This window comes from Scyliorhinus canicula, chromosome 17, assembly GCF_902713615.1.
Source record: "Scyliorhinus canicula chromosome 17, sScyCan1.1, whole genome shotgun sequence".
NCBI lineage: Eukaryota > Metazoa > Chordata > Chondrichthyes > Carcharhiniformes > Scyliorhinidae > Scyliorhinus > Scyliorhinus canicula.
This window is the reverse complement of record NC_052162.1, coordinates 96,882,825-96,900,577: the sequence shown is the minus strand read 5'-3', so window position 1 is coordinate 96,900,577 and position 17,753 is coordinate 96,882,825. Positions and strand designations below refer to the sequence as shown.

The 17,753-nt window shown below is 47.2% G+C and overlaps 1 protein-coding gene across 3 annotated transcripts in view; it reads right to left on the bottom strand.

Moving 5' to 3' along the window:
- si:dkey-172j4.3 (diacylglycerol kinase eta) overlaps window positions 1-17,753 on the bottom strand; it is a 266,777-nt gene that overhangs the window by 65,975 nt on the left and 183,049 nt on the right. For all 3 annotated transcript variants that reach the window (XM_038775249.1, XM_038775250.1, XM_038775252.1), the window contains exons 7-9: window positions 17,293-17,418; window positions 7,529-7,631; window positions 933-1,095 (exon numbers count right to left, since the gene is read on the bottom strand). In XM_038775249.1, the coding sequence (XP_038631177.1) occupies window positions 933-1,095; window positions 7,529-7,631; window positions 17,293-17,418 (392 nt within the window). The remainder of the gene's footprint in view (window positions 1-932; window positions 1,096-7,528; window positions 7,632-17,292; window positions 17,419-17,753) is intronic.

Below are 17,753 nucleotides of genomic sequence, written 5' to 3'. Positions count from 1 at the left end.
GGGTCTGTACTGAATGAGTGCTGCAGTGCCAGAGGGTCAATACTGAGGGAGTGCCGCACTGTCAGAGTGCCAGTTCTGAGGGAGTGCCGCATTGTCAGAGTGCCAGTTCTGAGGGATGCCGTACTGTCAGAGTGCCAGTTCTGAGGGAGTGTTGAGTTGTCAGAGGGGCAGGACTGAGGGAGTTTTGAATTGCCAGATGGGCAGGACTGAGGGAATGTTGAATTGTCAGTTGGGTAGGACTGAGGGAGTGAGGGCAGCACGGTGGCCTAGTGGTTAGCACAACCGCCTCACGGCGCTGAGGTCCCAGGTTCGATCCCGGCTCTGGGTCACTGTCCGTGTGGAGTTTGCACGTTCTCCCCGTGTCTGCGTGGGTTTCGCCCCCACAACCCAAAAATGTGCAGAGTAGGTGGATTGGCCACGCTAAATTGCCCCTTAATTGGAAAAAATAATTGGCTAATCTAAATTTATAAAAATAAATAAATAAAAGGACTGAGGGAGTGTTGAATTGTCAGAGGGGCAGGACTGAGGGAGTGTTGAATTGTCAGAGGGGCTGTACTGAGGAAGTGTTGACTTTTCAGAGGTTCAGGACTGAGGGAGTGCTACACTGTCAGAAGTATCATCTTTCTGTCGAATTTTAAACTGTGCCTGTTGTAGGAGTTTGATGGAGCATGATAAGATTCCAGGGCATCATTGAAGAAAGGTCAGGGAGCTCTCCCTGTGTCCCAACATTCCTCCCTTAATTAGCATCCCTAAAGAATTATTAACTTTTCATTTGTATCGCAATTAGATACCAGTGTTAAATAGCTGATGCATTTTGACAGAAGGCAGCACTTCACAAATTAAATTATCCTGCAAAGCTCTTGAGAATTGTTTTGTGAATGTAGGAAATATTTTTTGTCGACAGTTAAAAAGCAGATGAAAGCTGAACCTACCCGAGGTGGGGTCCTCCAATCATCAGGTCAAAAACCTGCGCTGGATTCAAGAGCTGCTTGAACTTCCTGAGGAACTTCACCCCCTGGTTATCACCACTCTTGGAGTTCACCAGGACCAAGAGGGGACTGGTGCAGGATGAGGCGCAAGTGGCCTTCCAGAACCCTGGACAAAGGCAAGGACACAACATACAGCTCAGCAACATTACTTAGACTGAAGTCTATTGACAAGATAAACTATCAAGTAAGTAGATAGACTGATTGGGAATTTTCCAGAAATTGAGGGGTCAGAATTCCAGCCGAATTGCCAAACCAGGGGCGGGATTCTCCGCCGGCGTGATTCCCCATTGACCGGCCAGGGTAACGGAGAATCCCGCTGGCGGGTGGGGGCAGAAATGTGGTGTGGCGGGGTGGAGAATCCTGCCCCAGGACCGGAATTTGACTGACCTGTGAGGGCTCTTGGAAAGATCATTTTCCTCACCATAATATGTTACGGGGTTTCCCTGTAACAGCGCAGCTAAGCTCCAACCTCCAGAGGATGTTCTATGGAGGCCTTGCAACAGGTCGCAAGCCTATGGAAGGAAGAAGTTGTCAACTCTCAGGGTGCATGATGGCTGAGGTTCGGTCATATCAGACTGTGTTGGATTGGGCTGCTTTAGCTTTGCAAGACCGAAGCCCATGTATAGGCCCGTCAATCCCAAGCCCATGACACCACCACCCTGCGGCCCGCTCTGTTGGTAAGATTCATGCTTTGACCGAAATTCCTGATGAAGTTCCTGGGTCAATTGCTGAACACCGTGCTACCCCTAACTATAGCCTTTTTAACTGAGCAATAACGCAACTTTTATTTTTATTAATTCGAGGGATGTGGGTGTCACTGGCTAGGCCAGCAATCCCTAATTGCCCTTAAGAAGGTGGTGGTGAACAACCTTCTTGAAACACTGCAATCCCTGAAGTGTAGGTACACCCACTATGCAGTGAGGAAGGGAGTCACAGGATTTTGATGCAGTGATAGTGAAAGAACAGCGGTATATTTCTAAATCAGGACAGTGAGTGGCTTGTAGGGGAACTTGCAGGTCGTGGTAGCTCCATGTGTCCGCCACCCTTATACTCCCAGCTGATAATGGTTGTGGGTTTGGAAGCTGCCTGAAAACTCACCAGTTTCTGAATTCAGTTAATTCACCGCTTCCTCAGAAATGAAACCATGTACCCAAAGCAGCCAATAAAATTAGGGGTTCCTCAGCCATTCATCAACTTCACAGCAGCTGCAGACTCCCCGGGCGGGATTCTCCCGCAATTAGTGGGACGGCCCGACGCCGGCGGCAAGAGCGGCGTGAACCACTCTGGCGTCGGGCCGCCCAGAAGTTGCGGAATCCTCCGCACTTCCAGGGGCTAGGCTGGCGACGGAGGGTTTGGTACCGTGCCAACCGCCGGCAAAGGGCTGCTGAGGTTCCGCGCATGCGCAGAACTGCTGCCGTATTTTGCCGTATGCGCAGGGGGTTTCTTCTCCGCGTCGGCCATGTTGGAGCCCTACAGAGGCCGGTGCGGAGGGAAAGATTGCCTCCATGGCACATGCCCGCCCGCAGATTGGTGGGCCCTGATCGCAGGCCAGGCCACTGTGGGGAACCCCCCCGGGGCCAGATCCCCCCTGCGCCCCCCCCCCCCCCAAGGACTCCGCTAGCCGCCCTCCAAGCCAGGTCCCGCCAGGATGTACCATGTCCATTTCACACCGGCGGGACTGGCCGAAAACAGGTGATCGCTCGGCCCATCTGGGTCCAGAGAATTGCCAGGGGGCCGCTGCCAACAACCCCTGACCGGCACGGTGTGATCCCCGCCCCTGCCCAAAACCAGCTCCGGAGCATTCGGCAGCCGGCGTCGGAGCAGCAGGCCGTGATTCACACCGCCCCCTCGCCGATTCTCTGATCCGACTGGGGGTCGGAGAATCCCACCACCCAAATCTCTCCTCCATCCACTATTCATAGATACACAGAATCTCTACAGTGCAGATGGAGGCCACTCGGCCCATCAAGTCTGCACCAACCGTCTAAAAGAGCACCCTACCGTTCCCCCGCCCCACCCCCATAACCCCATCAAACCTGCACATCATTGGACATTAAGGGGCAATTTCAAGCATGACCAATCCACCTAGCCTGTGCAGAATGTATCCCCTTCCACAATGCAGGAGCACTGATATCTAGAATTCCCCCCAAGTTGGCTGTACCTAATGAGAATGATATGTGAAGAAACCAATTGGGGCTTTCCTGATGAAAATTGTCATATAAAATATCAAGGTATTCGAAGAAAGATGATTAAATGGTGCTGCTAGGCACAGAGCAGCTGTGATCTGACTGAATGGTGGAGGTGAAAATAGAAGGCCCCCTCCTGTTCATAATGTTCCTGTGTTCCGGGCAGGATTCATCTCAATGTACCATATCTTCACTACACCATTTACCGTTTCCCTAGCAACCGTTTGACGTGATGCAGCATGACAGAGTCAGAAGCAATTTTTGGAAACCAGTTTGGCAGTATTCACAGTATAGAACTGGAGTTCCTTCTCTCAGTGATCCAGAATGCGGAATGGAGGTTTGAAAAGCAATTTGTGAACAGAGGTGTCCCAGTGTAATGATGTAAAATGACACTTCCTCACCCAGTACAAGAGATAATGACAAGGGTGATTGTATGTCACAGAAAGAGAATCCTAACCAGGGCCTTATTTAGAAAGGGAGCGTCAACATCACAATGCCTTTCAAAGCAATTCAGTAGACTCAAGTTATAATCCGCTGAATGACATGTTACGTCTGCAGTGCCAAGAAAGACCCCACTATTTAACGGCTCTTTGCCATTTTGTTTTGGTCTCGATGAGGAACTCCCCATTTCTGGCCACTCTTTAAGTCATTTCCTGCACTGACGAGCTCATCTCACCAGGGGAGGGACGCCATTTTTAAAGGCGCCCCCGATCTTTCGACCCCTTCCCCCCTCAGCACCCCACCCCGGTCTCAGAACCCCCCCCACTTCACCCAACCTACCTCTTCCAGGGTCCTCAAGCCTGTCCCTCACCCCACCCCTTATGGGCAAGGCCCCCTCGTCCTGATCCCTGGCACAGACAACCTGGCACCCGGGCACCTTATTTACTTGGATCTCGCCCAACGAGGGTGAGATCCAGATCTCAATTCCTCGCGAGATTCAACGGAATCTCACGAGATGTTTCAAGCGTCGGGAACCTCGGGAGAATCCTCTCGCAAGATTCAATGGCCTCGTCCTGACACCAAGTTGGGGGCAATGAGGCCGACGAATTGTGCCCAGAATTGCACCATTGAAAGGATTAACACTGTAATTTGAAATCCATTTGTCACCCTCGTGCTTTGGGTTTTGCATCTGCATTTGTGTCTACGTGCCATTCTGACTGTTTATGTGCACATGTGTGTCTGGATTCAAGCCCATGTTTGTGTGTATTTGGCTGTGTGTGTATCTGCGTTTACACCTCCATTTGTGTGCCTGTGTGTCTGTCTGTATGTATGTGTATCTATATGTCTGCATCTATGTGTTTGTATGTGTCGGTGTGTTTCTGTGTGTGTACGTGTATGTCTGACAGTGTGTTTGTTTGTCTGCGTGTGCCTGTATCTGTCTAAGTATGTCTGTATATTTGTGTCTGAATTTGTGTGTCTCCACTGATGTCTTTGTGTATAAGAACAAAGAACAAAGAAAAGTACAGCACAGGAACAGGCCCTTCCACCCTCCAATCCTGCACCGACTATGCTCTCCATCTAACCTAAAACCTTCTACACTTCCGGAGTCTGTATCCCTCTGTTCCCATTCTATTCATGTATTTGTTAAAACGGTCCTTAAATGTCACTATTGTACCTGCTTCCATCACCTCCTCAGGCAGTGAGTTACAGCCACCCACTACCCCTTTGTAAAAGACTTCCCTCGCACATCCCCTCTAAACTTTGCCCCTTGCACCTTAAACTTATGTTCACTAGTAATTAAGTCTTCCACGCTGGGAAAAAGCTTCTAACTGCATGTATAGTTTGTATATGCTTGTATGTATGTGTTTGTGTGTGTCTGTATGCATGTATGTTTGTGTGTGTGTCTATGTGTATCTATTTGTATTTGTGTGCATCTATATGCGTGCTTGTGTGTCTGCATATATGTATTTGTGCGTGCCTGCGTGACTGTATGTGTATGCCGCGTGTGTATTTTGTATGTATGTGTTTGTGTGTGTCTGTATGTATTTTTTTATGTATGTGTGTCATAGATACATAGATACATAGAAGATAGGAGCAGGAGGAGGCCTTTTGGCCCTTCGAGCCTGCTCCGCCATTCATCACGATCATGGCTGATCATCCAACTCAATAGCCTAATCCTGCTTTCTGTCCATAGCCTTTGATCACATTCTCCCTAAGTGCTATATCCAGCATCAACTACTTCCTGTGGTAATGAATTCCACATGCTCACCACACTTTGTGTGAAGAAGTGTCTCTTTATCTCTGTCCGAAATGGTTTACCCTGAATCCTCAGACTATGACTCCTGGTTCTGGACACACCCATCATGTCAACCCTGTCTAGTCCTGTTAGAATTTTATAAGTCTCTATGAGATCCCCCCCATTCTTCTGAACTCCAGCGAGAACAATCCCAACCTAGTCAATCTCTCCTCATATGACGGTCCCGCCATCCCTTGAATCAGTCTGATAAACCTTCGTTGCACTCCCTCGAGAGCAAGAACATCCTTCCTCAGAGAAGGAGACCAAAACTGCACACAATACTCCAAGTGTGGCCTCACCAAGGAACTGTACAATTGCAGCAACACATTCCTGCTTCTATACTAGAAACCTCTCGCAATGAAGACCAACATACCATTAGCCTTCTTTACCGCCTGTTGCACGCTTACCTTCAGCGAATGGTGCACAAGGACACCCAGGTCCCACTGCACACTCCCCTCTCACAATTTACAAATATTCAGGTAGTAATCTGCCTTCCTGTTTTTGCTTCCAAAATGAATAACCTCACACTTATCCAAATTATACTGCATCTGCCATTGGTTTGCCCACTCGCCCAACCTGTCCAGATCATGCTGTAGGATCCCTGCATCCTTGTCCCAATTCACCCTCCCACCTAACTTGGTATCATCTGCAAACTTTGAGATGTTACATTTTGTTCCCTCATCCAAATCATCAATATATATTGTGAATAGCTGGGGTCCCAGCACCGATCCCTGTGGTACCCCACTGGTTACTGCCTGCCAATTTGTAAAGGACCCATTAATCCCCACTCTTTGTTTCCTCTCTGCCAACCAGTTTTCTATCCACCTCAATACATCTCCCCCAATCCTATGCGCTTTAATTTTGCACAATAATCTCTTATGCGGGACTTTGAAAGTCCAAATATACCACATCGACTGGCTCCCCCTTGTCGACTGTACTGGTTACCTCTTCAAAGAATCCCAACAGATTAGTCAAGCATGATTTTTCCTTCATAAATCCATGCTGTCAGGGCAGCACAGTGGCGCAGTGGGTTAGCCCTGCTGCCTCACTGCGCTGAGGTCACAGGTTCGATCCCGGCTCTGGTTCAATGTCCGTGTGGAGCTTGCACATTCTTCCTGTGTTTGCGTGCGTTTTGCCCCCACAACCCAAAAATGTGCAGGCAAGGTAGATTGGCCGTACTAAATTGCCCCTTAATTGGAAAAATGAATTGGGTCTCTAAATTAAAAAAAAAAATCCATGCTGACACTGACTGATCCTGCCACTGTTCCTGAACACTAAATGTTCCGCTATAAAGTCCTTGATAATGGTTTCAAGCATTTTCCCCACTACCGATGTTAGGCTTACTGGTCTCTAATTCCCTGCTTTCTCTCTACCTCTCTTTTTGAATATTGGAGTGACGTGAGCTACCCTCCAATCTGCAGGGACAGTTCCAGAGTCTATAGAGTCCCGGAAGGTATCACCAATGCATCCACTATTTCCAGAGCCACCTCCTTAAGCACTCTGGGATGCAGATTTTCAGGCCCTGGGGATTTATCCACCTTCAATTCCATCAGTTTTTCCAGCACCATTTCTCTACTAATGCTGATCTCCATCAGTTCTTCCCTCTCACTAAACCTTTCATTCTCCAACATTTCTGGGATCTGATTTGTGTCCTCATTTGTGATGACAGAACTAAAGTATGTATTTAGTTGCTCAGCTATTTCTTTGTGCCTTAATATACATTCCCCTATTTCTGTCTGCAGTGGGCTTACATTTCTCTTTACCAATCTCTTTCTCTTCACATATCTGTAGAAACCCTTAGTGCCAGTCTCTATGTTCCCTGCAAGCTTCCTTTCGTACTGTACTTTCCCCTTCTTAATCTGTGTCTGTATGCAAGTCTACATATTTGTGTGTGTCAGTATGCTTGTGTCTGTATGTTTGTGTTTTGTGTGTGTGTGTTTGCGTATCTGTGTTTCTGTGTTTGTGTTTCTGGCTGCCTGTATGTCTTTGTGTGTGTCTGTGTCTGACTGTATTCTACACAAGGTTCCACTTCTGGCCCTGAACCAAGTTTTGTTTTCCCACAGGGTGAGCTGACAGTACTGAGGCACCGCGGGAATGCTGCACTCTGACTTACTCACCATCTGAGTCAATGCTGTTCAGGGCAGTCGGAGGAATGACAGACAGCTTGCACGGTCCCAGTGGGCACTTTCTGTCCAACTGCTCCTTGCATACATTGTGTATCTGAAAAACAGGGGGCACACGTTCTTAACCAATGTTTTCTCATGCTGACTTCGAATCTCTCCCAGCAGCAAAATGCTTGGGTTACGCACGGGGAATCAGCAGATTGTCACTCTGAACCATTCTGTTGCAATCAAGATTCCTTCCAGGAATAGGAATCCAATATCACTGTTCACTGCACATCAGGAAATCCTCTCCCACTGTGCTTGATTCAGACACAACTCATGATACATTGAAATGATTCAACGCTTGCTCGTCAGAGCGCCAAGTTTAAAGAAATACTTTCTCCCTGTGATATTCAGTTAAACTACTTACGAGTTGATGAGACTGAAAGGAATAGAAGGATATGTCGATCAGACGAGGCAACGGTAAAGGAAGCTCATGTGAAACTAGTATAGACCAGACTGATTAACCTGTTTCAATGCAATAAAATTCTATATAGTTCTCTGTAAATATAGGAGTATGTCAACCACAGAAACCTTGGTAAATCCCTCCAAAAACCTATACGCTGAGTGTAAAAGTGAACAGCAGGCGCACGTTTGGGTGTTGGCCATTTTGAAATGCCATCAGCATCTGATGCAAAGAGTGGGGGCTGGATTCTCCGCCGTCAGGATGCTGCGTCTTGCCAGCAGCCTGGGATTTCTGGTGAACCAGGAATCAATGTGCCCCACAATGGGAAGACCCATTGACCAGACGGCGAAACGGAGCAGAAACAGAAACGAACCAGAAGTCTGGCGCGGCGGGACGGAGAATCCAGCCCGGGATGTGTTATAAACCCTCAGGCATCTTCAACGCAGCCTGTATTGCCTGGACCCCTTGTGCAAGTTATAAGCTACCGTTACGTTAAACACCCATTTGTGGAGTGAAAACTAATAGATAACGTGAGTGCAGAATGTCATGACTGCAAAAGAGGAGGGGGAGGTGAGGTGGTGGTCGACCAATGAGCTCAATACCATAGAATCATAGAATTTACAGTGCAGAAGGAGGCCATTCGGTCCATTGAGTCTGCACTGGCCATTGAAAACAGCACTCACTTAACGCCACGCAATAATAATCTTTATTATTGTCACAAGTAGCCGAACATTAACACTGCAATGAAGTTACTGTGAAAAGCCCTTAGTTGCCACACTTCGGCGCCTGTTTGGGCACACTGAGGGAAAATTCAGAATGTCCAATTCACCTAACAGCACGTCTTTCGGGACTTGTGGGAGGAAATCAGAGCACCCGGAGGAAACCCACACAGACACGGGGAGAATGTGCAGACTACACACTACAGTGACCCAAACCGGGAATTGAACCTAGGACCCTGGCACTGTGAAGCAACAATACTAACCACTGTGCTAATGTGCCGCCCTTGACATGGGCCGCAACTTTCTGGCCGTGGATGGCACACCATTCGCTGCGGATTTCCCGGTGACGAGGAGAGCATTCAATGGGAAAGCCCAGATCCCACTGCCAGTGAATGACGTACCACCTCCGTCATTGCGAAACACATGGTGGGTTGCAAGGAAAATCCGGCCTGTTATTTTTAAAGCTGTAAACATGATATCATCTTATACGTGATTGATGTACCGTCAATTACCACGAGACGAGAATGGTGAAACAATCGAGGTTTTATTGCACAAGATGTTGTGCCTCCTGCAGTTGGAACCAGAATGGAAGCAGCGCATGAGAGCATACACTTTAATATGCCTTTTTTACACAGTTGACCTGACTGTGGTAAACACCACTAGTGATATATTGTATGTATTAAGGCACTGCCCATATATTACAGGTACAACAGTAAATCCCTGCCTGCTGGATGGAGCCAACAGGCAGGGATTTACCATTGTATCTGTAATATACGGGCAGTGCCTTAATATACAACATATCACTCGTGGTGTTTACCACAGTCAGGTCAACTGATTTATGGTAAATCAATTCCAACACCAGAAATAGATTTATTACTGATGCTTCACTGCTGCCTCACAGTGCGAGAGACCCATGTCCAGTTCTGGCCTTGGATGACTGGCTGTGTAAAGTTTGCACTTTTTCGCCATGTCTTTGTAGATTTCCTCTGGGTGCTTCACTTTCCTCCCACAGTCTAAAGAAGTGCAGGTTACATGGGGTTACAGAGTTAGTACGGGGGAGTGAGCCTCAGTAGGATGCTCCTTCAGAGTGTCCGTGTAGAAATTATGGTCTAAATGGCTTCCTTCTGCACTGTAGGAACTCGATGAGTCTATGATTAACTATAATCCGCTATGTTACTGTCATGTATTTTATCTTTCTCCTGCTCAACCAATGCTTATTTGAGGGAGTTTTACTCTGTATCTGTTTAGGAGAGTTTGATGGGAGCAGTGTCGAGGGAGCTTTACTCTGTTTCTAACCTCGTGCTGTACCTGTACTGGGAGTGTTTGAAGGGACAGTGTCGAGGGAGTTTTACTCTGTTTCTAACCTCGTGCTGTACCTGTACTGGGAGTGTTTGATGAGACAGTGTGGAGGACTGTGTGGAAACTGGGAACAGTTTCAAAGGAGCTTTACTTTGTATCCAACCCCGGTGGTGGTAAACTGGACTCCGCAGGTTGTATTAGACAAACAGGCCATGCTCCTTAAGATTGGAAAGGTGCTGCTTTTGGATGAAGAGTTTAATCTTTCATCGCAATCCAATCTGCTGTCCTTTACGAGTTCCTTGGAATTTGATTGCACTGGAATTTGATTGCGCTGAAGGAGTGTATTTGCTGAGCACTACACCTTGCTAATGACATCAGCATTAGGATTCAAGGAGAAAAAGCTACCACATGCTTCCAGTAGTAATCTCGTGATTGAATTGGTTCAGCCCCAGTATTATACAATGCTTCTTAAATGTTCACTGAAATGAATGCCAGACCTAAATGAAATTATTTTTCTGGCATTTTCTGTCAGACATAATAAGATTAATGTCTCTCTCCCAATTGGAGCCTGATCAAGATGTGAGGGGAGCAGAGAAGCAGTGACTGGTGCCATCTCAAAGATGGCTGGCTGACCAGTCCCCGGGTGTCACCTTGGGTGGTACTCAAATGCTGGATTGAGACTTTTGGGCACCATACATCAGGAAGGATTATATTAGTGTCGGAGGGTGTGCTGCACAGATTCACCAGTGTTGTATCAGGTCAAGAGGTTAAATTATAAGGACAGATGGTATTAACTTGGCTTGTATGTCCGTATAGAAGATTGCTTGGTGCCCTGATATATTAAAATGGTTGAATACAGTGAAATAATTTTCTGTCATGAGGGAGTCTCGGACAAGGGGATATATTCTTAAAATTAGAGCTGGACTTTTCAGGAGCGAATTAGAGTAGCATTCTTTCCATAACAGGTGACGGAAATCTGAACACTCTTCCCCCAAAAATGTGAATGGTGGGAGAATTTGAGCTTTCTGCGATTGGTAAGAGTTAGGGTTGGGTTCCGGTGCCGAGCAACATGGAACAAAGTTGGACAAATGGGGCTGAGGTCGAAGTCAGCCATGATCTATCTCACTGAATGACGAAGGAGACTGATTTCTGGTGGGTGACTGGGGTAACCCTATGCAGATAAATTATCAGGTAAATTGCACTGCTTTAACATTGGAACTTGACATCCACACCTTACCCACTCACTGCCTTGACTTCTGCTGGTATTGAATACACACAAAACTAATAAATGCCCCTTCCCAATCTCATGCATGAAGTACAGGCGTCTCCATTAATCCATTCTTTAGGAGAGGACTGGGGAATTGGTAATGAGCGAGAGCCGACCTTTTTATATGTGGTAGTGAATGGGCTAAGATACACCAGGCTAGTGTTATAGGTCAGGGTTTAGAGAATCCCAAAGTGTATCATGGAGTTCACCTGACCCACAACTTTTAATAGATTGTGGCATGGGGAGCACACGGCTCCCTTGTGGTATGGTACAGAGAATTGGACCAGTATTTTTTTTAAAATAAAACAATGTTTATTCTACGAACTCAAGTTAACTTTTTTAAAACAAACAGTGAATATCTTAGCAACCATTAATTCAAAGATAACCCCCAAAGAAGACAACACTAAGTAATCCTTTAAGCTGTCCTTTTAACATCCAAAAGACATAACAAACCTTTAAACAGGAGCACATTAGGTTCACATTCACTATTGAGAACATTTATAATTCTGAATTCACCAAATGATCCAGAGATAGTCTTTGGATGGCAGAAATCAACAGGACAGCTCTTCGTTTACTTTAGCTGCAGCTCACTGGAAAACCCAGACACTCCCAAGCTTTTTCTCAAAGTGAAACTAAAAAGCAGAACCAGAGCTCAGCTCCACCCACACTCTGACATCACTGCAGTAACATGAGCAGCTAACCATTTCTTAAAGCGACATTCTCATGACACTAGCAGGTCAGATCATGCCTGCCAGTCTGAGATTGACAATCCTTACAGATTGCTCACAAGGTTGAAAGTTCAAGGCAGGGGAGAGGGGGAAACTGGGGAATTAGTATTAGGGAACAGGGAGAACAAGGAAAGTTGGGAATGGCGATCCGGTGGGAGGAGAAAGAATGAGGGAGGGTGGAGAGGGAGGGAGACTGAAGAACAGGGATCAAAGGGTTGGAGTTGGGTGGTGGGAGATGGAGCCGGGAGTAGCAGCAACAAGGTGCTGTGGGAGAGCAGTACTGAGAGGGCAGCAGCCAAGGTGAGTGAGGCTGGAGCCCTCACCGTGAGCCTTCAGCGATCTGTGGAGATCAACTTCAGGAAAAGTAAAATCCTGCTGGCCGCAATTCTCCCAAGAAAATTCTAAAAGTGATCTCTGGCGGAAAATGAGGTGCAGTTCCCACTGGGTGGTTTGGCACAATCCAGATTGCAATCCACCACACTTGGAAATTTTTTTGGAAGCTGTGGTGAACTGCAGCGTAAATGAGGTGCATGGGACCTGGAGGTGCCGATTGCTCAAACAGATCTCAGACTATCACTCTGGGCTCCTCCCCCCTCTCACTGGCAAAGACCTCTACATCGCACTTCTCGCCAGCATTTGGCACCACCCCAAGTCACTGGTACCAGCGACCACCCCCTCCCCAGGTGAGCGACATCCCGCTATGAGGCTGCCAAATGTCCCCTTCATGCCCCCCCCCATTCAGGCCCTCCCCTTTCAGGCCGCACCCTTTCAGACCCCACCCCCTTCAGGCCCGACCCCTCGGCAGTGCCAACTTGACACCTTTGCATTGCCAAACTGGCACCTTGGCTATGCCAACTTGACAGTGCCAATCTGACAGCGTCAAACTGTTTGGCATTGACAGGGTCCCATGTTTGCTCTGGCAGGGTGGCAGCCCACCCAAGGGCTATAATGGCCTCCAAACACCCCCGCATAGTTAACACGTTCGGTCTCTGTCGAGACCAGTGATTGCTGTCGGCTTCACGTTGCACCGGCGGGTGCGAGAATTGCAGGAGCCTGGAAAATTTGACTCGAAGCAGATCCTGCAAATTTAAATAATGATTTAAATATGCTAATCACATCAGCTGGAGTGGACCTGGAGCACTGGAGACTGTTTGCTGCCCGGCGCAAATCCCGTAGCGGGCCACTTCGAAATTCTCCCGATATTGCTGGATTTGCGGCAGGTGCAACACGGCCAGAGAATCGCCCCACTGACTCACATTGGTGCCTCACACTAACTGTCTAATTTACAGAAGCATTGCAAAAGTGGGAGCTTCAGCTGATTTTCTTTCTCTTTCAGGGAGAGTGAGGCAAATTTTATTTTTATTGTGATATTGTCCTCGTTGGCATTGATTGACATTCCTCATCCAACTCAATGGTTAATTTCAATGGACAGTTCTTCGTCAATCAAATTGCTGGGCCTGGAATTACATGTAAGCCAGACTGGGTTGGATAAGAGATATCCTTTCCTCAAGGATAGGGGTGAACCAGCTGGGGTTTTACAACAATCTGGTAGTTTCTCAGGGGGAGAATTTATGCCTGCTGGATGAACTCTTGCCCGACCCAAGAGCGCATAAAATAGCACGTGGTGACATTGGCCGCGTATCCCAACATCATTGTGCGGTCACGTGATATTTTGGGTGGCAGACGTAGGCACGGATTGGCAGCGTTTCCGCCCGCAATTACGTTGCTTGCTGAGAGGTTTTAATCTCTACGTGTCCCGTGTGACTTCAAGCTCAGCACACAGGAAACGCGGGCAGGTGGACCAATCATTTTTTTTTACTTTTTGGATTCAAGGGCAGGATAGAAGGGGAATCGAGCAAATGCTGGATGAGGAGCTGGAAGTTTCAGGGAGTAAGTTCAGGTGGTGTTTTGGGGTTTTTGAGAGAGTGTTTTTTGTGTCAGGCTCAGCGCAGTGTGGAGCTCTCAGAAACAATGCTGTCCTCCTGCTGACCACTGGGAACCCCCTTCCACCTGTTGTGTCTCACAGTGCTGGTCATTCAGCGGCCTCTACATGCCGCGGCGGGCTGCCACTGGACAGGGCACCCACCGCTCACACGGCCTCGCCAACCCTGCTGGCCCAATGTGGCCAGAGTGGCCAGCATAATATTGCAATTCTTCTTTTTAAATTAACTTGAATTTTTCTTTTCAATTAAGGGGCAATTTAGTGTGGCCAATCCATCTACCCTGCACATCCTTGGGTTGTGGTGGTGAGACCCACGCAGATACAGGGGGAATGTGAAATGAAATGAAAATCGCTTATTGTCACGAGTAGGCTTCAATGAAGGTACTGTGAAAAGCCCCTAGTCGCCACATTCCGGCACCTGTTCGGGGAGGCTGTTGCGGGAATCGAACCGTGCTGCTGGCCTGCCTTGGTCTGCTTTCAAAGGCAGCGATTTAGCCCAGTGTGCTAAACAACCCCAGTGCAAACTCCATATGGACCGTGACGCATGGCCGGGTTAGAACCCGGGTCCTCAGCACTGTGAGGCAGCTGTGCTAACCATTGCACCACCGTGCCGCCCGTAATATTGCAATTCTGAACTGTTCTCGAGCGGGACCAGGAATCACGGCCGCTTCTGATTTCACTCACCAAACGCGCACACCATGCGTGAAATTCTGTCCATTACTGAGACGAGCTTTTTATTTCACATGTATTCAACGAACTGAATTTAAATTCCCCAGCTGCAATGAAGAGATTTGGACTCATGTTTCTGGATCATTAGACCAGGCCCGAGGATGATTAGTTCAGTAACATAACGACTATGTTATCATATCCATGTAATTATACAGCTCCTGCTGCACAGACTGAGAGCCATGATCTGAGCACCGGCTGTGTATCCAGCCTGGTTCGGATGACAATTAAACATTTTTCTGAGTCAGGGACCAGCTGTCCCATTTCAGTTCAATCCATACGATTCTCTGACTCTTTATCCTGCTTTTCTCAAAAGGCAAGTGCATCAAACTGAATGCTGCAGATGCAATTCAACCTGTTGGACATGGGTTTGGTGTATCATACGAGTGGAACAGAGAGAGAAAAACATCAGGAGGGGTGGATCACACAGGCCCATAAAAGAGCCTCTTCAATTAACCGATTTATTTGATTGTAATGAAATCCAAGTGATGTCCATGCCGGATCTTGAGCTGTTCACTAAATTGGGATAACTTTCATTTCTGACTCAAGAGGCCATGTGTCCACTCCAGAAACTGGAGGACATAATCTAGACTGACCCTGCAGGGCCATACTGAGGGCGTGCAGCACTGTCTGAGGTGATGTTAGGCGGAGACATGAAAAGATTCCTCAACCAACATCACTGAAAACAGATTGTTTGGTTATTATCTCAGTGCTGTTTATGAGAATTTACTGTTTGTGAAAACTTTCTGTGCACTAATTGGCTGTATCGATGATATCCTGAATGAAGAGACACACACACTCACTCAAACTTACATTTGCTCACTCACATGCGCACACTCACACATACTCACTCACATGCACACATTCCCTCACATTTCACTCACACATGCACTCACACACACTCACTTACATTACACTCACTCACACCCACTCACTCATCCACACTCACATTCACACACTCACGCACACACAAAGTCACAGTCTCACACACACACATGCACACACTCACACACAGACATTCTCACTCACACACACACATTCACACACATACACACACTCACACAGGCACACATGTACACACATTTACACACACACTCATACACACACACACACACACATACTCACATATACATACTCAGACTCACACACAGAAGCATACGCATACACACATGTCACACACATTTCACTCAGAATCACATGCATTCGCACACACATACATATGCTCAGGCTCACACACATACAAGCACATACATAGAGACATATACACACACATATATTCTCTTCTCAGACTCACAGCATTCACACACACACACACGCTCACACAAACACTCATGCACACTCACCCTCACAGACTCACACACAGACATGTATACATGTGTACATGTACTCACACGCCCTACTCAGACTTACTTACATGCACGCACAGGTGCTGGTTTAGCTCAGTGGGCTAGACAGCTGGTTTGTGTTGCAGAACAAGGCCAGCAGTGTGGATTCAATTCACCTACCAGCTGAGAATTCTGAATTCTCCCTCTTTGTACCTGAACAGGCGCCAAATGTGGCGACCAGGGGCTTTTCACAGTAACTTCATTGCAGTGTTAATGTAAGCCTATTTGTGACAATGAAAACAAACAAACACGCATACACACACGCACATGTGCAGACAGACACATTGCATTCACATACATGTACTCACGACTCACACACCCACACGTAAACACACACCCATGCACACATACACACATGTTCACATTACTTGCACACCCACATGCAGAGACACATACTTATGCTCACAGACACATTCAAACACTTGCACACACACACATCTGCTCACAGGCAGACACACACATTTGTACACTCATGCACACAGACATGCGCACAGATATGCACACACACACACATATGCACAGGTACATGCACACAGTCTCAAGCATGCATGTAGAGCCACACGTGTACACATAGATGCATAGTCACATAAATGTACACACACATACATAGGCACATACACACACTCACTCACGCAAACACACACATATACACACATAGGCATGTACACACGCACATGCATCGATACACAGACACTCACAAACAAACACACATAAATACTGTGGTGAATGTATTCACCTAATGCATGAGCTGTCTGTATCATGCTGTATCATGTTGTATGACCTGGAAGTGATGATACGGTCTACTTTCAGGTACTGTACTGGAATCCCTCTCTGGCTCCACCCTCACTGGGACGATATATAGACCGGCCACCTGTGGGTGGCACTCATTTGTACAGCCGACACTGGCAGGCAAGTTCCTGGATAATAAAGCCTAATGTTCACTCGTTCTCACAGTGAATTGACGGTATAATACACATACAAACATAAACGCACAGACAACCACAGACACACCCATACTAACACCCACTCTCACAGATTCCCAGCGAGATGAAAGTCTATCCAGTGTATGTCTGTTTACTTGGTACACAATGTCATTTGGATAAATTGCCACTTTAAAAGCTCAGGCTCAATCATTGTAATTACGTTTTTCAAAAAAATCAGGGTTAATCACAAACGTGAATGTCTATATTATTAAAAATGCCCACACAATGCCCTCTGAAAGCATCAGAACAAGATGAAACTCTTACAATTGCCTTGCACCACAGACACCTCCAGTCCTGCAGCCTCCGCACACTCCCACAGGCTTTGTCACACACAGCGCATCGAGCACTGACGGGCAGGTTCCCCTCCAGCCACTGGTGAGGCATGGCAACCTGCAAGAGAGGAGATGCTGCAGTGAGTTCATGGACACCATAGCTGGGTGAGCTTTAATCAACCCAGCGCACATCCCCTGCATTAACTAATAACAATGAATAATAAGTGACAGGAACATTAGCAGGGCTGGTAATCAACACATTAACAGATGTTACAGCTCTACTTCGGCCCAAAAGGCCCCTCCACATTCTCTTAGCTTTGTGTTAATTCATTTCTTGATATTGTTGTTAGTGGAATCTCCTTATGTTTATAAGTTTTGAAGTCAATGTGGAAGTTTCTGCAGTCTGGGAGGGTGGGGGGAGTTTCACCCTCTGGATGTTTTCTCTATTTCTCT